Below are 25,751 nucleotides of genomic sequence, written 5' to 3' on the forward strand. Positions count from 1 at the left end.
CCCAGCAGGAAACACCCTTCCCACGAGGAAGCCGGCTCAGAATGGAGCCGGCGGAGTGGGAAGGTGCGACGGGTGCAGTTGCACCCGTCGCGAATTTCAGTGTCTGCAAAGCAGACACTGAAATTCTTTGTGGGGCCCTCTTACGGGGGCCCCTGCAGTGCCCATGCCATTGGCATGGGCACTGCAGGGGCCCCCAGGGGCCCCACGACACCCCATACCGCCATCCTGTTCATGGCGGGTGAACGGCCAGGAACAGGATGGCGGTATGGGCTGTCAGAATCCCCATGGCGGCGCAGCAAGCTGCGCCGCCATGGCGGATTCCCATGGGCAGCGGAAAGTCGGCAGTACACCGCCGGCTTTCCGCTTCTGCCCGCGGCTGTACCGCCGCGGTCAGAATGCCCGGCGGAGCACCGCCAGCCTGTTGGCGGTGCTACCGCCAACCTCCGCCATGGCGGTAATTACCGCCAGGGTCAGAATGACCCCCTAAGTGTCCGAATTCTAGGACTTCAGGAGCCAAATTTCTAGATTCAGTGATGCTGGATTTGGATGTCTGATCTGTTGTTTGTGTTGTGTTAACAGATCTGGTCTGTTTGGTAGTTTGACATGAGGCACTACAGAGAGGTCTAGTAGTGTCGTGTACCAAGGTTGTCTTGCCCATGTTGGCGCTATCAGTATGAGTCTGAGTTTGTTTTGACTCAATTTGTTTACCAGATATGGAAGGAGTGGGAGAGGGGGAAAAGCGTAAGCAAATATCCCTGACCAGCTCATCCATAACGCATTGCCCTGAGACTGATCCTGTGGGTACCTGGATGCGAAGTTTTGGCATTTTGCGTTTTCCTTTGTTGCAAATAGATCTATTTGTGGTGTTCCCCAATTCTGGAAGTATTTGTTTAGTATTTGGGGGTGAATCTCCCATTCGTGGATCTGTTGGTGATCCCGAGAGAGATTGTCTGATAACTGGTTCTGAATTCCTGGAATAAATTGTGCTATTAGGCGAATGTGGTGGTGAATCGCCCAATGCCATATTTTCTGTGCCAGGAGACACAACTGTGTTGAATGTGTCCCTCCCTCTTTGTTTAGGTAATACATTGTTGCATGTTGTCTGTTTTGACAAGAATGTGTTTGTGGCTTATTATGGGTTGAAATGCTTTTAGCGCTAGAAATACTGCCAATAGTTCTAAGTGATTTATGTGAAACTGTTTTTGCTGAGTGTCCCATTGTACTTGGATGCTGTGTTGATTGAGGTGTGCTCCCCACCCTATCATGGAGGCATCTGTTGTTATTACATATTGTGGCACTGGGTCTTGGAAAGGCCGCCATTGGTTTAAATTTATACTGTTCCACCATTGAAGCGAGGTGTATGTTTGGCGGTCTATCAACACCAGATCTAGAAGTTGACCCTGTGCTTGTGACCATTGTGATGCTAGGCACTGTTGTAAGGGCCGCATGTGCAACCTTGCGTTTGGGACAATGGCTATGCATGAGGACATCATGCCTAGTAGTTTCATCACCGTTTTGACTTGTATCTTTTGTTTTGGATACATGGTCTTAATTACATTGTGAAATGCTTGAACCCTTTGTGGGCTTGGAGTGGCAATCCCTTTTGCTGTGTTGATTGTCGCCCCTAAGTATTGCTGTGTTTGACACGGCAGAAGGTGTGACTTTGTGTAGTTGATTGAGAAACCTAGTTTGTGGAGGATTTCTATGACGTACTTCGTGTGTTGTGAACACTGTTTTAGAGTGCTGGTTTTGATTAACCAATCGTCTAGGTACGGGAACACATATATTTGCTGCCTTCTGATATGTGCAGTTACTACTGCCAGGCATTTTGTAAAAACTCTTGGCGCAGTTGTTATTCCGAATGGCAACACCTTGAATTGGTAATGTACCCCTTGGAATACAAACCTTAGGTACTTTCTGTGTGAAGGATGTATCGGTATATGGAAATATGCATCCTTTAGGTCTAGTGTTGTCATGTAGTCTTGTTGTTTGAGCAGTGGGATTACGTCCTGTAATGTCACCATGTGAAAGTGATCTGATTTGATGTATGTATTTAATGTTCTGAGATCTAGTATAGGTCTCAGACTTTTGTCTTTTTTGGGTATGAGAAAGTACAGAGAGTAAACTCCTGTCCCTTTCTGTTGGTTTGGTACTAATTCTATTGCTTCTTTTTGTAGCAATGCCTGAACTTCTAGTCCTAGAAGATCTATATGTTGTTTTGACATATTGTGTGTTTTCGGTGGGACGTTTGGAGGGAATTTGAGAAATTCTATGCAATAACCATGCTGGATAATTGCTAGGACCCAAGTGTCTGTTGTTATTTCCTCCCAATGTTTGTAAAACTTGGTTAGTCTCCCCCCCACAGATGTTATGTGTTGGGGATTTGTGACTTGGAAGTCACTGCTTGTTTTGAGGAGTTTTGGGACTTTGGAACTTCCCTCTATTCTTTTGGAACTGTCCCCCTCTATATTGTCCCCGAAAACTTCCTTGCTGATACTGGCTCTGGTAAGTGGGTCTTGTTTGTGAGGTTGTGGGTTCTGTGCTTTGTCCTCGAAACCCCCCTCTAAACTGTGTTTTCCGAAATGTGCCTCTGCTCTGTGGGGAGTAGAGTGCGCCCATGGCTTTGGCCGTGTCAGTGTCTTTCTTAAGTTTTTCGATCGCAGTGTCCACCTCCGGCCAAAACAACTGCTGTCCGTTGAATGGCATATTCAGCACAGCTTGCTGTATTTCTGGTTTAAATCCTGATGTGCGCAGCCATGCATGTCTCCTTATTGTTACTGCTGTGTTGACAGTTCTAGCAGCTGTGTCTGCAGCATCCATTGCTGACCGTATCTGATTGTTGGAGATACTCTGTCCTTCTTCTACTACTTGCTGCGCTCTTTTTTGGAACTCCTTGGGCAAATGTTCTATAAAGTGTTGCATTTCATCCCAATGGGCCCTATCGTATCTGGCCAACAAAGCCTGTGAATTAGCAATACGCCACTGGTTTGCTGCCTGTGGCGCCACCCTCTTGCCTGCTGCGTCGAATTTTCGACTTTCTTTATCTGGAGGTGGTGCATCTCCTGAAGTATGTGAGTTTGCTCTCTTGCGCGCTGCCCCTACTACAACTGAGTCCGGTGTTAGCTGTTGTGTGATGTACACTGGGTCTGTTGGTGGCGGTTTATATTTTTTCTCCACTCTTGGAGTAATGGCTCTTCCTTTTACAGGCTCCTGAAACACTTGTTTGGAGTGTTTTAGCATTCCGGGTAGCATATGAAGACTTTGATACTGGTTGTGCGTGGACGACAGTGTGTTAAAAAGAAAGTCGTCTTCAATGGGCTCAGCATGCAGGCTGACATTATGAAATGCCGCTGCTCTCGATACCACCTGTGCGTAGGCTGTACTATCCTCTGGTGGCGACGGTCTAGCTGGATAACATTCAGGACTATTATCTGACACTGGTGCGTCATAAAGGTCCCATGCATCAGGGTCATCTTGACTCATTCCTGTATGAGTTGGGGATTGCATCATTGGTGGAGTGGCTACCGGTGATGGTTGCGGAGAGCATTGTGGAGATGGTGTTGGGGTTACTTGTTTAGCCACCTTTGCCTGTGGCTGCTTGTCCTTTTCTTGGAAGGCAAGTTTGCGTTTCATTTTAATTGGAGGGAGAGTACTTATCTTCCCTGTTTCTTTTTGGATATGGAGCCTTCTTTGTGTATAGTCTGGCTTTATTGTTTCCAATTCCTGTCCAAATCTATGTGTCTTCATTTGTGTGGACAGTCCTTGTTCCTCAGTGTAGGAACTTATTTTCGGTTCCGAGGCCGGATGTTTGGGTATCGAAACCTTTTCGGCTGCTTTTTTCGGTTCCGAGGAAACCTTCTTTACTTTCGGCGTCGTGGTCTCTCGGTGCCGACCCATTTCGGTGCCGCTATCTCGGTGCCGAACCTGCTCGGAGCCACTATCTCGGGCCCGAGATTGCTGTGTGGCGGTATCTCGACCGGAGTCGGATGACTTCGCCACCAGCGTGCCCTTTTTCGGTGCCGATGATCGGTCACCTATTTTTCGGGTTAAGCCATGGCCTGTTGGCGGTGGCGTCCCCTGGGCTTTAGTGGTTTTTTCGTGAGTTTTGTGTTTCGACGTCTTACTCACGGTTTTCGGCGTTTCTTCGGGATCGCTCTCATCCGAGTCCGATTCCTGGATGGAGAATGTTTCTTCCTCCTCCTCGAAACACTCTTGTCCTGTCGGTGCCGACGCCATTTGCAGTCTCCTTGCTCTTCGGTCTCTTAGTGTCTTCCTGGACCAAAACGCTCGACAGGCTTCACAAGTATCTTCCTTGTGTTCTGGCGACAAACACAAGTTACAGACCAGATGCTGATCTGTATATGGATACTTGTTATGGCATTTTGGGCAGAAGCGGAATGGGGTCCGTTCCATCAGCCTTGAAGAGACACGTGGCCGGGCCGACCAGGCCCGACGGGGGATCGAAAAAAACCCCGAAGGGCCACCGGAGCTCTTCAAAAGTCGGTGTTGATCTGTTGTAACTAACCCGATACCGAACGCAAACAATACTGACGATTTTTCCGAGATTCTAACTAACTTTTCGCGCCGAAACACGGAGCGAAAAGGAACACGTCCGAACCCGATGGCGGAAAAAAAACAATCTAAGATGGAGTCGACGCCCATGCGCAATGGAGCCGAAATGGGAGGAGTCCCTCGGTCTCGTGACTCGAAAAGACTTCTTAGAAGAAAAACAAATTGTAACACTCCGAGCCAACACCAGATGGTGGGATGTGCACAGCATGTGTATCTGCAGCTACACATGCCATCGAATATATATATATATATATATATATATATATATATATATATATATATATATATATATATTACCTACTAGGGGTCGCCATAGGTACTTATAGTTAAGACCTAGTTTCCACAGAAAGAGCGTTTTTAATTTTTGCCAATAACTGTGGCATTGCTTGACGAATCTTCACAAAAAATTTCAAAACTTATATTTTGCTCAGTTCAGCTGCTATCCTGAAAGTTTCGGGGTGATCCATCCAGCGAGGGCTGAGAAAAACGGCAGTCCCAAAACACGTTTTTCCCATTCATTTTTCTATAGGGTGTTTAGACACACCTACAGCCCATACTGCTAAACAGAATTACACCAAACTTGACAGAAAGCTAGATCTCAGTATGCAGATTATGCATTTTGTGATTTGGTGTAAATCCCTTTAGTGGTTTCTGAGTTATTAGAGTTTAAAAAATATAGATATATAGATGCAGATCCATCTCGGATCCGGACATGCGGATCTGGTTCCAGATTCACAAATCCAGTGGGGGTGGGGGGGGGTGGGGGGGGGGGGGGGGGGCGGGGAAGCAAGGCCCTGATTGGCTGGCTGCAATTTGACTGAAAAGTTGGGCCGCCATTTTGTTTGTTGCATCAGCTGGAAGTGTGGGGATATTTAAGTAAGAGTGCAAAAACACATAAGGGGTGAGGGTACAGGCATCGTGACCCCCACAGGACACATAGAGGGATCCCTAAGGGGCCACTCGTGGGTGAAAACTCCACCTTTTTTTGTCCGCGTTCCTGAGAAAAATTTTAGGAAAAAAAAACCCACCCACTGCATCCAACCTCATGCTGCGCATGGCTTAAAGCTGTACGAGGTTTGGGTGCATGCAGAAGGGTTGGCCGCTGGGTCTTGCCATTGGCCAGGCCCTCTGGCCTTCAGCCGTGTGTGGCGCTGTTTATGTTTACATATGTGCACGCCAAAAAGAAAAACATAGAAATCTACTTGAAAAAACTTAAGGTTACAGGGACTTTGTAGTTAGATTCTGAATTTACTGGTTATCCAATCGTAGGATGGTGGCATGGTTGGAGAGGTAGTCTTGAAGGGGAGGGAGTAGCCCCTTCAGACTATTTGCGAAATCCACCAGTCTGACGTGATGGACTGCCAGTGCAGCAGGTGACGGCAAATCCTGCCTTCAACTTGACCGTGGTGGGGAATCGTCAGACTAGGAAGGTCTGAGGCAGCTGCAGAGAAGGAGGAGTGGACTGGCTGGACCGCTGGCTCCTTGATCCACGAGCATGGTGGATCCTATTTCCCCAGCCACACAGAGGCTGGGCAGCATGCGTTGCACGGTGGATGGAGGGGAAAGGAGGGGGTGGGATGCCCCTTCAGTAGCCACGAAAGAGCCAAAAAGCAGACTGAGGTGGACGAGGGGCCACTGCTAGGCCCAAGGACTTGGCTGTAGCACAAGAATCCTTGAAGCGCTTGAGCACGGAGTCTGCTTTCTCTCCGAAGAGATGGAAGCCATCAAAGGGTGTTGGAAATGGCCCTTTTTGCAGGGTTATCCCCAAACCTTTTGCCTTCTTCCTCCTATTTTTTCATGTCTGTTTTTGCTGGTTTATTGTCTCTGTGCACTTTAACACTGCTAATCAGTGCTAAAGTGCAAGTGCTCCCTATAGAAATTGAGCTGTTGATTGGTTTATCCATGATTGGCATATTTGATTTACTGGTAAGTCCCCAGTAAAGTGCACTAGAGGTGCCCAGGGTCTGTAAATTAAATGCTACTAGTGGGCCTGTAGCACTGGTTGTGCCACCCACATTAGTAGCCCTGTAAACATGACTCAGACTTGCCATTGTAGTGTCTGTGTGTGTAGTTTTAAACTGCCAATTCGACTTGGCAAGTGTACCCACTTGCCAGGCCTCAACCTTCCCTTTTACTACATGTAAGGCTCCCCCTAAGTTAGGCCCTAGGTAGCCCCATGGGCAGGGTGCAGTGTAATGTTAGGGTAGGACATATACTAGTGTGTTGTATATGTCCTAACTGTGAAATACTGCCAAATTTGGTTTTCACTGTGTAAGGCCTAACTCTCTCATAGGTTAACATGAGGGCTGCCTTTAAATATCCTTAAAGCGCAGATTCCCTTTAAGAGCAGATACAAAATGTGGAGTTTAGGGTCTCGGAACTCACAATTTAAAAATACATCTTTTAGTGAAGTTGGTTTTTAGATTGTTAGTTTGAAAATGCCACTTTTAGAAGGTAGGCATTTTTTTGCTTAATCCATTCTGTGACTCTGCCTGTTGGTGGATTCCCAGTCTGGGTCAGTTTGACAGTTGGGCTGTTCACACCTCTCCTCTAGACAGTGGCACAAAGGGGGCTGGGGTGTAGCCTGCATATCTTGATTAGCCATCTGTGCTGGAGGGGAGGAGTGGTCACTCACACCTGAAAGGACTGTGCCTGCCCTCACACAATGCCGTCTCCGACCCCCTGGTAAGTGTCTGGGGCCTGGCCTGGACAAGGAAGGATCCTGCAAACACTTGAGACTTTGCTTTGATGTTTGCCAACTTCAAAGGCAGAACTGGGTATAAGAAGAAGACCCAAAACCCCAGACCTTTAGAATCTTTCTGGAATCAAGAGGAACCTCTGCCCAGGAGAAGAGCTGAAGGAGGAGTACTGTCCCTTTGCTGTGTTGTTTTTTACTGGCCTGCAATTGCTGCTTCTGCCTGAAAAGAGTGCAAAGATTGAACTTTGCTGTGTGTCCTGCTTGAGAAAATTCTCCAAGGGCATGGAGTAGAGCTTGCCTCCTGTTGGAAGTCTCAGGCACACCAAAGACTTCAGTTTCCTCGACTTGCAGCACTGGGAACTGTGTGTTTTGTGCTGTCCAAGAGGATAAACAACCGCAACGCCGGCAATGATGCCGCTGGCGTGCACCGTGACCTGCCGATGTCACACGGAGTCGCATTGCCCCGCTTTGCAATGTGACCCTGGTCTCACCGATGCCGTCATCAGACGACTTCACAGAGCCACTGCTTGCACCGTGACCTGTGGGCCCCGCACCCTGGCATCGCCTGCTCACACCGCAGCCTGGGCATCCCGGACGACGACACTCCTCCTGACACCGGCGCCGTGGCCTGCACCGAGGCCTGTGGACACAGCTCGTCGTACTGGCTGCTTCACACCACAGGCCTGGTCACACAGACGCCGCTGGATGACGTCACCGAGCCGCTGCCTGCAGTGTGACCTGTGGGCACCGCACGTCGCATCGTCCCACTTCGCACAGCAGCCCCCGACGCCATCCATGCCGGCGCACCTGACTTCATCAGCCTGAAGTTTGATCTGCAATGTGTGTGACCTCAAGGGCCTGACGACTCCTGCACCGACTCCGGAACCGACACCGCAACGTCAGTGATGCAGCTCTACGGAGCTCACCGTGAGGATCACGATGCCCTGCAAATCCAAGGTACTTTTTGTGGGTCTTCCCGACACCGTAGCTGGCCCGCAACGCAGCAGCCGGCCTGAACTGTTGGTTTTGTTGATCACGACGCCGTGATAGCCCCAGGTGGAGCTATCGACTTCAATGAACTGTAGTTTTGAGTAAATCTTGCAGAATTCATATTTTTCTTACTATATGTGGGATTTTTATCGTATTTGGTCTTGTTTTATATAGATAAATATTGGCTATTTTTCTAAAACTGGTGTGGTGTCCTTTTGTAGTGTTTTCACTTATTACTGTGTGTTATGTGCAAATGCTTTACACATTGCTTCTAAGATAAGCCTGACTGCTCGTGCCAAGCTACCAAGGGGGTGAGCAGGGGTTATCTGAGCAGGTATCTCCCTTATCCTGACTAGAGTGAGGGTCCCTACTTGGACAGGGTGCAAACCGACTGCCAACTAGAGACCCCATTTCTAACAAATGGCATCTCCAGAAGGTTAGCTTTGGCTCCCCCCGAAAAGCCAGACATCCTCAACCAGGTGTGGCACCTAAGGGCCACTGTCGATGCTCTGCCCAGTGAGTTGGTTGTGTCCAGTCCACATCTGAGTGTGAACTTCACTGTGTCTCTCCCATCAGCAACCTCTTGGGAGAAGATGGCCCGGGCCTACTCCGGGACCTGTGGCAGCACTTACGCAACCGTGTCCCATAGAGTATGGGTGTAATGGTCCAAAAGGCATGCAATGTTTACAGACCGGAATGCCAGGATGGAGTAATAAAACATCTTCTTCCCAAGTTGAACCAGCCTTTTGGATTCCATATCCAGGGGTGCGGAAGGGAATGCAGTCTGGGAGGTAGAGGCTTGAATAACCAAACTCTCAGAGGTGGGGTATTACGTCAGGAAAAATGGGTCATTTGGAGCAGGGGTATGGTGGCAGACGATTGTTCTGTTCACAGAAACCCCTGTGCTGGGTTTAGACAAAGTACCAAGCAGGACAACTGTAAATGCTTATTTAAGGGCAAAAGGGGTTCAGAGGAAGAAGCTCCAGGCTGAAGCACCTCTGTCAGCAGGTTAGTCCTGACTGCCACCAAAGGTAGCTCACGGTCCATAACGTAGGCCACTCTTCGCACCAGAACTCAATAGGACACTCCCTCCTCCACAACCACAGTAGGGGGAGAAAGCATGCGTGTGCCAGGGGAAGTATCCAGACCCTTGGCCTCACCTAGGCCTGTCTGCTAGTCCAAAGGGTCTTGGAGCTGGTATTCTAAAGGGTCCATCGACCCCTCCTATTCCTCACCGTACCCCAACCCATAAGAATAAGGGTCAGGATCTAAGACAGGGGGCAAGGCCCCTGTTGAAGTCAGAATCGGCATCACAGGATTTTGATTCAGCTCCATGTCGGCAATAAAGATGGGGGTCGATTCCACCAAGGGGCACGTGCGGTGTTGGGAGTGAAGACGTTGGAACCAGGGTCGGGGAAGGTTGAGGAGGTATGACCGCAGCAGGTTCAGATCCAGGAACAGATCAATGGGTGCCCCCTGGAGCCAAGGCCAAAGCCACCGGCTTGGAACCCCAAGGGGCCTCTGCTGACCCTGTGGGGCCCTAGGGCGCCCCAGCAGGGTTGGACGGGCCAAAGATGAGGCGCATGGCCTCATAAAACTCTGAGTTGGACAGGGGTCGCTCCGGCTCCCTGAAGCTCAGGACGGCACAGAGCCGACCCAGACGCACACTCCGAGGATGTAGGCCTAGAGCAATGACGCTACTTTTTCCTTGTCTCGTTGGCCGACGGACAGAGTGAAGTTGAAGAATGCTTGTTCTTTGACTTCTTCTTGTGCCTCAACTTACCTGACCATCCCGAGGACTTGGAGTGGGCCAATGGTGAATCGGGGCTCTGCCACCTTTCTTAGGACTGAGATCGGGAGCGACACGGAGCTGAGCGCCGGACTCAAGATTCCCTCAAAGCTTTTGGATTCATGGCCCGGCATTCGGAGCACGACTTTGGGTCACAGTTACGGTCCAGACACCACAAGCACACGAGGTGCGGATCCGTCATGGACATCAGCCTATGACAGGATCCATAGGGCTTGAACCTAGTCTTATGTGAAGACATCCTCGACGCACCAGGATTATAGACACTCAAAAATATTCGACAAAAGTAAAAAAAAGAAAAAACACAAAAAAACACACAAAAAACTCAATTAAAAAAAAAAAAAAAAACAGTCAAGAAGAAGTAACTATGGTGTAGCTCTTCTTTGGATCAGCGCTTGCTTGCTGGAAAGAAGAGAACTAATGCCAGCACGCCGGTGTGGCACCTATATAGGATCCGCGACATCATAATCTACTAGCATGACACCGGTCGACACGTCAAGGTACTTTGAGAAAAATCTCTGGATCTAGACTGACGCCTGGGGGAAATTGTAAGGTAAGGAATCTGCAACTAGATGTCTCTACCAGATATTATGTTTTTTGCCGGCATGGTAATACTTATTGAAAACAAGTGAAATGCTGTACTGATGGCTAGTCTGATAACTAGATTGGAACAATGTTACATTATAAAGTTCAGAAGTTGTAGCTTTAGTAAAACATGTTTTGTTAAACACTACATTTGTCTGCATAAGTTACATTTTTGAAGCTGTTTCATGTAAAACAGTGCTATCTCTGCTCTGGGTTCTGATTCCAATTAGAATGTTTACATTTTGTTTACCTTTAATTATAAATAGGTAGTTGTTAATATCGAGGTTGATTTTCATTGAGGGGTTCCAAATGGCATTACATTGACAACAGCAACAGTGAAATTCAAGTTGCTTTTGGGTGAGTCTTGGGCGTGCCACGCACAACATAATCCCATCTACTTCATGCTCTAGCCCCCGAGCTCAACTGCAAAAACAGTACATACCTAGTATCCTGACAGCCAGCCTACCACCCACTGGCCCTCTTCCATCCCTTTCATCCACTCCAATTACTTAAGGGAAGAATGGTAGAATGTATTTTTTTTCTAAAGCCTCTAGCACCAGCCTCCGCTCTTAAATACACATACAATAGTTCACCCTCATTACCCCCAGTGTTACCGTACCACTACACATTCCCAATATTTAAAAATAAACAACTACTTGGTCCCTCCACCTTCCCAATTTATTACCACCCTAGGTAACTCCCTTCCCCTCCCAATATTTAAAAGTTCTAAACCTGGCATCCTGTCAGCTTCTCCCTTCCGATCCTTTGCAGCTTTACTATCTTACCCCACCTGCAGCTGCGCTTTCTGTGCTCCACTGGAAAGCACCGATCTGTTGCTATTCCTAGAGTGGCTGTTTAAGAACAGCTCGTCAGCGCGGGCCTGCACAGACTTGGGCTTACAGGTAGGCAACAGATAACAGTTACCACCACTTTCAGGTCTGCACAATTTTGAGTTGAGGCATGAGAGACTGTGGACTGTGATCCAGAGGAAGTGGAGGATCTGTACCTGATAGTGCACAAGTTTCAGAATCCGTTTTTCCACTGCTTTGAAATCAGAGCAGTGAATAATCAGGGTTTGAAACCTGTGTTCATGAAAATGACGACTACCTATCTATCTTTAAAAAGTAACATCATTCACAAGGAGAAAACAACTTTATATATATATATTTAAAATATCTTAATTAGGCAAGCAAAGGCATTTATTTTCAAACTTTTGCGATGACTACTACACAGTCAGTCGCCTCCCAATAAACATTTCTGAGCTCACAAACAATATCTTAAAACACAGAATTTGCTTAACTACAGACGCTGTCTGGTTTCCATTAATTTGTTTTATCTTGTATTCCTCTCAGTGAAGCATATTTTGTGGTCTACTCCTACACCGTTGCAGCTTGTAGGAACAAAGACATATTATTTATTGCCACCAACCATCCCAATTACACAAAACAGAAAAGGCTGCTTAGAATAATCCTAGTTCTCAGTCATGGGCATCTGGGTATTTTAACATAGTACATGACCAGTAGACTATCCCGTGGCACACGTGGGCTCCCCAAACCACTTTTTTTCCAACAAACCATGACATTTTAAATATACATTAAAATAAGGGAACATGCAAATAAGGAACAACATTTCCTTGTTTTAAAAGGTTCAGCTAATGAGCTAAATTTGCCATAAAGTACATTTGATTGCAAAAAGCATAGTTCTTACTATCTTTCAAAACTGAAAAGCAAAAGTGAAATGGGGCCTCTAAAATACACTTTAAATAAAGTGCAAAACTGAAACTGTACCTCCAAGAATCGTTGAAGCTGCACTGTTCCATTATGCCCTGCACAGTCTGTTACACAGCTGATTTTTTAAGCTGAACAGTGAAAGGATCTGACGAAAAGTCCTACTATATTTTTCATCCACAGTAGGCAGCCATGAAGTTTAGAGAATGGCACTTGATAATGAACTTTCATTTCACAACAGGAGCAGTGTTTGGTGAAGGAAACAACTGATCTCAAAGAGGCTGCCCTGCAAATGTATGGAATTGGAATATTCCACATAGAAAGGAGCTATAAGTACTTTGCTTCTTGTAGAAAACATTTTAGGAAGGAAAGAAGGGTGAATGACGTAACGGTACGTATCTAAAAAGAAAAACACTCAAGGCTCTTAAGTGCTTACAGCTTGAAGGTCACTAAGTCCCCTGGTCCAAGTAATGGCTTCCAAGAATGACACATTCCAATCAGTCTTTTGGAGACCTGATGCATGCATGTGCTTGAAAGGTGGTCGTGTTAATTTAGATATACCAATGTTAAGCTCCCATGGAGAAGAAGGTCTACTAATTACGGAGTTGTTTGAGAGGAGACCTTCTAGAGACTCGCTAGGCAATCAATGATCAAAGGGACAGTGAAAAAGATGTCTGAAATATACATTTTTTGCATGCAGTGATGGCAGTCAAAGGTGTCTTAATAGGACAAACTGTCAGGAATGTTTATCAACACTTAAGCCACAGCAACAACTTCATACACTATGTTATAAATAACCTCACAATATGTGCGAGAGGTGCTTTTGATTTATCAACTGGTTATGTGGTGCCATGATATACTGGAAATTATGACATATTCACAGTGATCTTAGTGAATACAGCATTATATATTCATACCTGATCATCTGATACTTCCACACACCGGATGGAAAATGGAGGTTTGAGGTAAGCAAATCCCAGTAGTGGAGGTCTAGAGCAACTCGTAATAAACTGCAAAGAAAACAACAACATTAAAATCGGATCATTTTGCATTGTGTCTATTGGCTGTTCAGTTCTGTGGATCTTGCAGTACATTTTGCACAATTAAAACTAGGTTAACCTGGATGTAAGTCAGATGCTTGGATAGGTGTACTACATTACTCAGCTAATGTAAAGATAAATTAAGTTACCACTGCGTTTACTTGCCCACTCCTGTCGACTCTCCTGTGTGTCACCATTTTTAAAACCCTTTGGGAAATTACATGGGCATAATGTATGCACGAGTTGGGTATATTTTGCTCATCCACAGTATACTGGTGCCCATAATCTGTACTTTCTTCCTGTAACACTTCCCAGGCATAAGCCTGCCTTTGTGAATTGTCCTCTATGTGCCCTTTAGAACAAAGTGTACTGCAGTTGACCTTCATGCAGAAGGGCATACTACTTACCTTCAGAAACATAGCTCTTTCTTCTGATGTGAAATCATTGGCCAATATGTCCCAAAGCCAGATAATGACTCTGTGGCTACCGTGAAAACCACCATAATACACAGTATGTCTCCTGCAAAATAAAAGCACACAGTGGAAAATGATCAAAGTGCAGGCTTTTGTAACAAGTCTCATTTTAAGGCCTGCTGAGGGCAAAAATGTGCTTCAAAAAGGCTCCAGTGCACTGGCTGTGCTGTCATTACTCTTTGAAAATGACTTGGGGTGATTCTTGAGTGTGGTATTACCACGCCTCATTTGGTATTTAAGCAAGGAAGACTGGGGGAGCTAGGTGGTCAAGAGCCACACAACACGATTTCAGGACCACCATGTCAGGCACAATGAAGCAACCAAAGCGCTTTGAAAGATAATTTTAAACTTCACCAAGGGAAAGTCTCATTCAGTTACTGAGGCTGTCTATTTAAAAAAAAAAACCTCTTTCAAGTTCCCGGATAGATTAGTGAGACTAACAATGTAAAAAGACAGAGTGAATATGCCTTGCATCTCAAACAAACTTCTCGATTCATTAGAACATACAAAATACATTCAAACGAACCACTGCAGAGGCCTAAGGCTCCCAGAGGGTTCTAACAAAATATGTTGCTTCTTACTATTTATGATTATTGCTTTTGACAAGTCAAAACACTTTTCATCCACATCATTTTCAACTTTAATATGATTTTTTACAATAAATACCCTCTGTATTTACGGCTTAAATTGATCTGCAGGCTGCATTTCCCTTTCCATATGCTCTGATGTTACATCCTGGCTCTAGTCGAAAGCAGCTCACAAAATAGGTGACAATTTGAACAAGAAAAGGGCTTACCTAAAATGCAAAACTAAAATATACTGAAATAGTTTTTAACTGGGAGGTCAGGAAGATCCTAAAACATAATTAGTAAGAAATAACATTAAACTTTTGAAAAAGTGTTCTTTCTCTGCACATTTTTATGAAGTAGACTCATAAACTAGCATTTTCGGAACATAAGCATACTTCCAACAACCAAATTTGCTTTACTTGTGTTCAAGAATGACAAATTTGCAAAATAAGTAACTGCAGGAAGCTGGCTCTGTATATACTATATCAAAATGAGATATAGTGTGCAGAGTCCAGGGGTTCCCCAACAGGCTTGACAAAGGCAATAATAGATAATACTAATGCTCTATTTGTGGTAGTGTGGTCGAGCAGTTAGGTTTATCAGAGGGTATTGTTAAGCATTTTTTGTACACACTCAAACAATAAATGAGAACACACACTCAATGACTTAACCCCAGGCCAATAGGTTTTTATATAGAAAATATTTCTTTTGTTAATTTATTTTTTAGAACCACAAGATTCAGTTTGCAGGTAAGTACATTAAGTGTAAGTTACTTTGCATAGGTATAGTTAGAACTTTGAGCCAAAACAGTAATGTACATTTTTTTTTTTTATACAATGGCAATAAGCTATTTTAAAAGTGGACACTATGCACATTTCAACAGTTCTTGGGGGAGGTAAGTAATAGTTAATTTTTCAGGTAAGTAAAGCACTTACAAGTTCAGTCTCCGGGGCATAGGTAGCCCACTGTTGGGGGTTCAAGTTAACCCCAAACACCCAGCACCAGCAACACTGGGCCGGTTAGGTGCAGAGGTCAAAGCGGAGCCAAAATAACATTGGCGCCTATGGAGACAGGGGGTGCTCCGGTTTCGGTCTGCTGGCAGGTAAGTACCCGCGTCCTCGGGGGGGCAGACCAGGGGGGTTTAGTAGACCACTGGGGGGGGGAGGGCAAGGGGGGAGGGGCCACGTAGGCACACAAAACACACCCTCAGCAGCACAGGGCGGCCAGGTGCAGTGGGCAAACAGGGCGTCGGGTTTGCAATAGGATTCAATGGAGTGACCCGGGGGTCACTCAGACGTTGCAGGCAGGGCACAGGGGGGGCTTCTCGGGCCAGCCACTGACTGGGCAGGGGTGAGGGCCACCTGCTGGTCACTGCTGCACTAGGTAGTCGGTTTCTCACGGGCATGGGGGCTGCGTGTGCAGTGCTTCTCCAGGTGTTGGATATCTTTGTCCCGGGCAGTCGCGGTCAGGGGGGTCCTCGGGATTCCCTCGGCAGGCGTCGTTGTGGGGGTGCAGAGAGGTCGGCCCAGGGTAGACACATTGTCGGAGTCGCCTGGAGGTCCCTCTCTGGGTCGTAGGTTTCTCTGTACACGGGCCAGGGGCATCGGGTGCAGAGTGGTGGGGACTCACGCTTCTGGAGTGAGGGGAGAGTCCCTTTAAAGATAGTTTCTTCTTTCTTTGGTTGGACAGGTTCGCTGTCCACGGGAGTTCTTGATCCTTTGTAGTTGCAGGGCAGTCCTCCGAGTCGGCAGAGGTCGCTGGGCCCGCAAGAAGCGTAGCTATTGCAGGTTCTCTGAAGTTGGAGAAAGGTCAGTAGGGCTGGGGCCAAAGCTGTTGTCGCCTTCCTTCTTCTCTTCGGGGTTTTTCAGCTAGGCAGTCCTTCTTCTTTGTAGGTCGTCAGTAATCTGAAGTCCTGGGTTCAGGGTCGCCCCTAAATACTGAATTTAGGGGTGTGTTAGGGTCACACGGCAGTAGCCAATGCTACTGTCCTTGAGGGTGGCTACATCCTCCTTGTGCTCCCTCCCTTTCTGGAGGGAAACACATCCCTATCCCTATTGGGCTAAATCGTCCCACACAAGATGGAGGATTTTCCAAGGAGGGGGTAACTTCAGCTCTGGTCACCTTAGGGGTGGACCTGACTGAGGGGGTGACTCCTCCTTGTTTTTCTCATTATCACTCTGGTCTTGCCACCAAAAGTGGGGGCTCGTCCAGGGGGCGGGCATCTCCACTTGATGGAGTGCCCTGGGTGCATTGTAACACCAGGCCTGAGCCTTTGAGGCTCACCGCCAGGTGTTACAGTTCCTGCAGGGGGGAGGTGTGAAGCACCTTCACCCAGTGCAGGCTTTGTTTCTGGCCCCAGAGAGCACAAAGGCTCTCACCCCAGGGGTCAGAAACTCGTCTCTCAGTGGCAGGCTGGCACACACCAGTCAGTCCTGCACTGAAGGATTGGGTAAAATACAGGGGCATCTCTAAGATGCCCTCTGTGTGCATTTGTTAATAAATCCAACACTGGCATCAGTGTGGGTTTATTATTCTGAGAAGTTTGATACCAAACTACCCAGTGTTCAGTGTAGTCATTATGGAGCTGCGGAGTTCGTTTTGACAAGCAGCAAAGCCCTCACCTGTGGTATAGTGCACCCTGCCTTAGGTATTTAAGGCCTGCTAGAGGGGTGACTTACCTATGCCACAGGCAGTATTATGTGTGCATGGCATCCTGGGGGGGATGCCATGTCGACTTTGCCTTTTACTCCCCACCAACACACACAATCTGCAATGGCAGTGTGCATGTGTTAGGTGAGGGGTCCCTTAGGGTGGCACAACACATGCTGCAGCCCTTAGGGACCTTCCCTGGTCAAAGGGCCATTGGTACCACTGGTACCTTTTACAAGGGACTTATCTGTGTGCCAGGGGTGTGCCAATTGTGGAAACAATGGTCCATTTTTAGTGAAAGAACACTGGTGCTGGGGCCTGGTTAGCAGGGTCCCAGCACACTCTCAGTCAAGTCAGCATCAATATCGGGCAAAAAGTGTAGGGGGGAATAACTGCAACAAGGAGACACTTTCCTACAGTAACCTATTCCCAAAATGTATACTTTTAGCATTGTCTTATGCAGCAAAAATATTTCTTACTTTAGGTCTTCTAGATCAATTTCTGCATTATCTCCAGACATAAGTCGCTGCAGTTCTGGTGTAGAAAACATGCGAATCCATTCGAGCTTGATGATTGAATGAAATCCACTGATAAGCGCAGCGCCTTGATTTTTGATTTGGGTATGCATTCGAAAATGAGCCATATAATGGATGTAACTGATCCTGTTCAAAGAAAATAAAAAAAGTTCACTGTTGTCCATAAAAGTGCGTTTCATTCATTCTTTTTACAAAATGCATATTAATGTATATGATTTATTGAATATGAAAAATACATAAATAATATTTTGAATAGTAACTTTCAGCGTTCATTCCAGCACATACAACTTTCTATCATATTATTTATCTTCTGGAATAGCCCCAGCTTTAGAATATTCTAAGTAGTTTTTGTACATTTTACTGTGTAAAACTGTTACAATAAAACCTTAAATAAACAAAAACACACTGAAGTTTATTTAAACCTATCACTGTACTGCCAAAGTGCTGCCTTCTTTTATCTGGCATGGGAGTGCCCACTTAGTAAGCAATTTTGAGGCCGACTTATCAGGAATACAGTAGCCATTATTCAGAGACAACTGGATGATAACCCACAGTTGGCTATACTGTTGAAGTTAACTAAACTACATACAACACAAGCACAACTTGTGAAGGAAGAAGACGTACTGGCCAAAAGGCAAAACACTTCGTTTCATGAGACCAATAGCAACACCTAATCATGCATCAGAGGTAATAGACCTCATTATTTGTAATGAAGGAAAAGGATGTTACTGTGAGAAATTGGGTCGTTGGTTGAGGGGGTGGAACCCTACTCAACAGCAGTCACAATCCTCGTCAGGGAAAACCACAAAAGTCACTAAATAAACCTGTGCTTAAACCACTAGTAGCCTGGCACAAAAGAAGTCAGGCCTAACTTAGAGGCAATGTGTAAAGTATTTATACAGCACACTAACAGCAATAAAGTGAAAATACAACACCTGATAAGTCCCACACCAATTTAGTAAAATAGAGCAAATTTTAATAAATTGACACCAAAACAGCAAACATCCAATCAGTATAACTGGAAATATACAATTTTCAAGATTTAGGTAAAATTGTGTTTAAAAGCACAAAGCACCAACTGTGATTATCTAGTTGTATCGCACCGGGACAAAGTTATAAGTGCAGGCTGATTGCGATGGACTGCAGGCTGGACAAAGGGACTAAGTTAGGGCTACTGAGAATTGTACTTTATGTCCTGGATGATGGGTCTTGCGCCCCGTAATGGCGGGTGGGAGAAGCAATGCCGGGTAATGAGTCGAGTTTCACCGCACTCCGTGAGTTCTGACGAAGAGCTGGGCTGGCAAGGTCTGTGTCGGCTCTGATGAGAGCTGTGATGCAAGATCCTGGGTTTAGTTGTGTCGCACAGTGTCAGTTCTGATGAGTAACTGTGTCGGGTTGCACCACACTGCATCTGTTCTGACAGGGACCACAGCTGGGCTGGCACACCACCTTTATTCCCACTGCCCAGTGCCCAGGACTGAGAAGGCACCGCTTGGGGGGTTAGGACTCACAGTAGGCAGATACAAGGTTTAAGGGTGTTGGAGCCCTTGGAGTAACTCTGGTGGCCCTGGGGTCAAGGTGCAGGTCCAGTCCTTTTTCCTAAGGCAGCAGTGCAGTCCTTCTTGCAGACAGTGCAGCAGGGCACTCCTCCTTGCAGGCAGAGCAGTACTGCAGCTCAGCAGTCCTTTTTTTTGAGTCCCCCATAGGTCCAGAAGTGGTCTAAAAAGTGGGTCTGAGGGTACTCTTGTTATACCTGGTACCCATTTTGAAGTGAAAGTAGCTTCTGGAGTTTACAACCATAGAGGAGTCTGGAATTTCCTGCCTCCCTGTTCTGTTCCCAGTCTGGGAGCACAATAGGCTAGTGTGAAGTTCTTTGTGTGTGACCTGGGCCAGTGAGTTTGAAGTGCAAGTGTGGTCAGTGACAGCTTCATCACCGCAATTAACCCAGGACAGCCAATCCTGCCAACACCCAGACCCTCTATTATGATGCTGTCTGGGAGAAATACACACTCTAACTGCCAACTACAACTAGTCATGTGACCCAGAAACAGGCTGCAGACACCAAACGGTCAGGACAAGAAAATGCCAGCTAAGTGGCATTTTCAGAATTGTGACATAAAATCAAACTTTACTATTAATGAGGGTTTTAAATTACAATTCCTCAGACACTAAAAATGCATTTTCCACCTGCTCTCAATACAAAATGATCAATTATTAAATATAATAAGGTAACCCATTGTTATCCTATGGGAGAGGTGGGCCTTACAGTAGTGAAAAACTAATTTGTGAGTTTTTCACTACCAGGACATGTACAACTTAAAAGTACATGTTGAACATTTTAAATACAACGCAGCCTGCCTTATGGGCTGTTTAGTGCCTACCGTAGGGGTGACATATGTATTAAAAAAGGAACGTTTGGGCCAAGCAATAGGTTTATTTTGCCAGGTCAACATGACCTGCGAAGTATGGATATTTGGAGTTGTCTGCTGCTGCGAACAGATCTAGTTAAGAGAAACCCATTTGTGAAAGTAAAGGAGGCAGACTTGAGGGTGGAGTTCTGACTTGTGGACTTGTTGCCACATCCTGCTGAGGAGGTCAGCAAAGTTATTGTCCATCCCAAAAGGTATTCTGTTAACAAATTAATGTTGTGACAGAGAGCCCAACGCCAAATGGGATAGCTGAAACAGCTGAACTGGGATAGCCGAAACAGCTGTGGAGAGCGTGCCCCCGTGTTTCTAAAGGGAGTACATGGCTGTCATATTGTCAGCCTTGCCTATCAGATAAGGCAGGGAGGGGTTCAACGCAAGGTGAACAGCTAGAACCTTCAGCTAGTTGATATGGAGACCCTGGTATTTAGTCTCTCACAGGTCCTATAAGTGTGCACCCCACCCTGTGAGTGAAGTGTTTGTTGTAACAATGGTTGGGGGAACAGTGTTAAGGAAAGGCCACCCCTGCAACAGGTCATTGGTATTCCACCACTGCAGAGAGTGATGAGTGTGGCGGTCTTTCAGCACTAGATCATCCCAATGACCTTCTGCCTGAGACCACTATTGTGCTAAATATTCCTGCAATGAGCGCATTTGAAGTCTGGAATGAGCTACTATGGCTATGCAAGAGGCCATCATGCCTAAAATACACATGACCATCCTGACTGAGATGATGATCTAGTTGGAGCAAAGGGATCAGTGCTTGAAAAGATTGGAGCCTTGCAGCATTGGGATAAGTTAGCCTACCTCTGTGTTGAGAAAAGCCCTTAGGTAAGGCTGCATCTGTGGCGGTTGGAGATGGGATTTGGTGGCATTGATGGTAAAACTTAATAGATGAAGCAGATCTATTGTGACTTGCATGGGTTTTTGGCACTGCTGACGGGTACCAGCTTTGATGAGCCAATCGTTCAGATATGGAACAAATGGATGCCCTGTCTGCGGAGGTGAGCAGCTACTACTGCGAGGCACTTGGTGAATGCCTGAGATGCAGTAGTGACCCAGAAGGGGAGAACTTTGAACTAGTAGTGCCTTCCGCCAACTACAAACCTTAGATATTGGTGATGAGCTGGATGCATTTGGATGTGGAAATAGGCATCCTTTAAGTTTAGAGCAATGGCTCCCAACCTTTTGACTCTTGAGGATCCGCACTGAATCACTACTGGAAGCCCGGGACCCCTAAGCAATTTGTACAATTTATATTTCAAACATAAACACTAATTTGCAAAAAAAACACAACTAAGTACACACCAAACAAATACTTGAACTATTAAATATATAATTATTTTATATTGAAAAAATATGCAAAAATGTATTTAGGAAAGATAAATCCTCAAGACGTATTCTACATTTCCCACGTGATTTCTGTTTTTATTTTTTAGGTACAGAAGATCTGAGAAAGGTTTTTCACATAAATAATTGGTGAGGAAGGGAAGTAAAACCAAAAAGGCCTCTCATCTATCCATAGCCTATCTGTCACATGTAATTAATTCGTTTTATAGCACCTTTCATACCAGTGTAGAGTGCAGGAGCACTTTACAAGGGACTACAAGGATGTCATCCATACTGGTAGGCATTTTCTAAGCGTGCTTGGTCTGGAGAAGCAGGATTCAGAACAAAACACACTGGCTAGCGTTGACTTTAATAATAAGAATGTATTTCTACGGAAGCAAAGCATTTGTAGCAGCATAAGGATAATGAAATACTGGGTAAAAAAACATAACTTTCTAATTTGTGCCATGCAGCCTGCATGCAGCTTTTTGATGGCAGTTCATAGCTCACTGTGATAGATTACGATTGTAACTTATGAACTGCACAGCAACATGATACACATTCTTTGCAGCAGGCACATTAACCATCTGCGCTACCTTAGATGAGTCAATACTGCTACTAGACAAAACTCCTTTCTCTACCCAGCAGGCACATTAATCACCAAAGTTATCTTGACGCTTTTATTTTTGCCTGAAAGCTACTGGATGTACAAGGAACTTTGCAGTGCTTTTTAAAAAACAAATGCTGCACAAATGAAGTAATAAATGTAAAAACATGCAGTGCGAGGCCCCAGCTGCAGAAGTGCCTTCCTGCCGGCCCAGACCTGCAGACCCCCTCGGAATGTGTCACAGACCCCTGGGGGTCCACGGATCACAGGTTGGGAACCACTGGTTTACAGATATCATAAGGTCACTTTACTGAAGAAGCAAGATGACATTTTTAAAGGTTACCATGTGAAAAGTGCTCTGACAGATGTATTCAATTTAGTGGCCTGAGGTCCAGAATGGGCTGGAGGGACCCGTCTTTTTTTTAGTATACTCATGCCAATGGTTGAGGACAGGTTCCATAGCCTCTTTGAGAAGGAGGGCTCTGATTTCCTCTTTGAGAAGTGTTTGATGTTTAGCTGATAGTCTCTGTTTGCGAAGTGGAATAATGGGATGTGTGAAAGTGAACTCCAGACAATAACCATGTTGGATAATATCCAAATCCCACTGATCTAAGGTGATGGTTTTGCCAAGTGGGAAAGAAACCTTGTAGATGTCCCCCTACAGATGTTGTGTGGTCGGGAGGAAGGAGAGGGAAGTCAGGATGTGGTGGCGGGTGTAGCTCCTTTTGTGGTACAACCCTGGCCACTGCCTTTGGAGTTGTTGCATCTAAAGGACCCTCTAAAATAACCCTGGGGGGAGGATTGCTGGCCCTTGTGCGCTGGTAAGAGGTGGAGGCTTCAGAGAAGGTGGTCTTTGAACCTCCACGGTAGGAAGCGCAGCGAAAGGAGTTACGAGGAGCTGGTATTTGCAGTGCCTCCAATTGCGTTTGCCGTCTCCATATACTTTTTCATCTTTTCTAAAGTTTGGTCCACCTGTGTGCCAAAAAGGTGATCCCCATCAAAAGGCATGTTCAGCAGATTTTGTTGAACGTCAGGCTTAAGGTCCGAGATACGGAGCCATTCAAGTTTGCAGAGGAGAATGCACGTATTTACCCCCCCACCGCCCTTCCCCAGCAGCGGTGTCTGCTGAGTCTAGGGCGCACTGAATAGAGGCATTAGAAATTAGCTTACCTCTGGTACTATATCCTGGCCCCATTTCCTATGCTTCTCAGAGGTATGGGAAAAGCTCCTCCATCTCGTCACAGTGTGCTTGGTCATATTTTGCAAGGAGGCCCATGGAATTTGCGATACACCATTATTGGTTGATTGCACTGCCACCCTTTCCCCGCTGCATTCATGCATTTGCACTCTTTATCTGGCGTTGGGGCATCTGCGTTGGCCTGGGAGTTAACTTGTTTATGGGCACTGGTGATGATTAGTGGGTCGAGTGGGAGCTGACCACAAATATAAATACAGTCAGAAGGGGAGGCCTTATATTTTATATGCACCCTAGGTGTTATAACCTTAGCTCTGACGAGATCTTTAACAGCATTTGCAATGCAGTACGTCTTGCATTTTCTTGAGTTAGAGCTATTGGCATTGTAAATTCACAACTGGGCTTTTCTTGCCACATAAATTGGTCAACCCTGCTTCATAATTTTGTCTTTTCCTGCCATATAATTCCAGTGGCCCAGCATTTTACTAAATCACTTCCATTTACCTTCTTCCTCTATCTTAAAATATATACAATTACCATATAAACCTTTATCAGAAATAAACTTCTGGCATTAGAGTGTAATGCTCGAAATACCATAACAAAAAATCATTTGGGACAGACTGGAGGGTGAAAGAAAAGAGGGAGTTGGGAGTAAAGATGGAGAAGACAAGTGGCGTAGTAACAGTGTCATGGGCCCTGAAGTAAGAAAGGAAAATGGTTGACTGGAATTTCGGTAGCAAAATAGAGCAATAATTAGAGTTGAGTGAGGTCCTTAGGTCTCTGGGCCCAGGTGTCACTGCACCTGCTGCACCATTGATAACTAGCCTGAGCAGAGAAAGCGGATGGGGCAGAAAAAGAGAAGCAAAAGGAATAAGACAAAAGGAAGAAAGTAGGGGTTGCAAAGAAATAAAAGAAAGAAGGATAAGAAAGAACAAGAAAATGAGAACACAACTAAGAGAATGATTTTGTGTGAGACAAAAGAAAAAAGGGAAGGAAGCTAGCAAACGAAGGGTAAAGAGGAAAAAATAATGAAAAGTGTGAAAAGAAAGAGAAAAATGAACATTAGAGGAAAAAAGAGAGATGGTGAGAGAAACAAGCAGTGAAAAAACCAGGGCATCTATATACTGACACATTTCTAACAGACGCAGAATAGGAAAACCACTTTGACACTTCGGTCCCGACAAGTAATTTGTGGCATCCACATACAGACGGGAAAAAGATGGATTAATAGTAAAAATTGACAGATAAAGATAAGAAAAACATCAGAAAAAAAGAAGGAAGAAAGATCTAAAAAAAAGTGAAAGTGAAAGGATGCATACCGAGTCAAAGGAAAGAGCAAAATAAAGACAAAGAAAGAATGAAGGGAATAGAAAAAATAGTGAAAGAATGAACGCCTGATGAAGAAAAAAAGAGAGGAACGAAACAAGGAAAGAAATTACCAAGTTTTTGTGCGTTTGAAAGAAGAGGTAGGAAGAGGAAAAGGAAAATAAAACAAGCATTTGCAATGCAATTGGTCTCACATTTCTCCGAGTTAGAGCTATTAGCAGTTGTAAACTCCCAACCGGACTTTTCTTGCCACATTAAGTGGGAAATAAAAGTGCGATTGCGCTGCTACAGTTCACTCGTAGTGAAACCTATCGGAAAAAGTGCAATTATCTAAGTAACCGGCAAAAGTGCAATTAACTATGTAACAGGGTCGTTGTCATGCAAAGCGCTCGACTTCTGCCAAGCGAGATCGCGCTGCGAAAAAACATAAAAAGTAGACCACAAACCGGACGGAAAACAGCGAGCCTCGTATGTTTTTAGTACTTCGGCACTCGAGGAGGGCTAACCACCGGAAAAGGCATGATGCATGCATGCCTTCCACTAATAAAAGCAAGCAGATTTTAAAAGGCAAGCCCACAACCAATGAAAGACACTGACGTGACATGGACGGGGCTGCGAGCTCTTTTCTAACTACTAAAGCGTCTCGCAGGCGATACGCATGCGCAAGTGCATGCGATGCAGGCTCAACCCTAAAACGGGAGAGGAGTAGAAATAAACAGTTGAAAGAAAGAGTGAAACTGTTAACATGCGAATTTTAAGAGCTGAAAAGAGAAAAGTGGGGGAGAAAGAAAACATTGAGAGTAAACAGAGTAAAGGAAAGAACCGAGTGAGATAAGTGAAACAGACCCTCCCAAATAGGGACGGCAGCTAAGAATAGATTTAATTGGCTCACACACGTCCTCAAACAGAAGTCAGAATGTATAACAACAGGGGGCACCGCAGAACAGCAGGAGGTGCATTAGCAGAGTTGTATGTGGAACCCAATAAAGCAATATTGGGGCTCTTCAGATCAGGATTGGGGTTATAGACAGCTGTGTCCCATCAGTGCTGGAATAACAGAAAGGCAGAACAGAAAGGCAGCGGGTGAGGAATGAGAAATGGAGCGCCGTGTAATTTCTGGTATTGGAATAATGGGGCCCTGCAGGTTAGGGCTGGGGTGCACTGACAGAGTTGTATGTGGGCTGCAGTACAGGATTAGTAACGGTCACACAAGGTCAGAAGT

General features: G+C 45.6%; 1 protein-coding gene across 9 annotated transcripts in view; it reads right to left on the minus strand.

Annotated features, from left to right (window-relative positions):
* The window catches only part of UBE3B (ubiquitin protein ligase E3B), a 342,871-nt gene that overhangs the window by 7,258 nt on the left and 309,862 nt on the right, over positions 1-25,751 (minus strand). For all 9 annotated transcript variants that reach the window (XM_069214750.1, XM_069214746.1, XM_069214747.1 and 6 more), the window contains 3 exons: positions 17,590-17,772; positions 13,827-13,938; positions 13,297-13,389 (listed from right to left, as the gene is read on the minus strand). In XM_069214750.1, the coding sequence (XP_069070851.1) occupies positions 13,297-13,389; positions 13,827-13,938; positions 17,590-17,772 (388 nt within the window). The remainder of the gene's footprint in view (positions 1-13,296; positions 13,390-13,826; positions 13,939-17,589; positions 17,773-25,751) is intronic.

Source organism: Pleurodeles waltl, chromosome 11 (genome assembly GCF_031143425.1).
Source record: "Pleurodeles waltl isolate 20211129_DDA chromosome 11, aPleWal1.hap1.20221129, whole genome shotgun sequence".
Taxonomy (NCBI): domain Eukaryota; kingdom Metazoa; phylum Chordata; class Amphibia; order Caudata; family Salamandridae; genus Pleurodeles; species Pleurodeles waltl.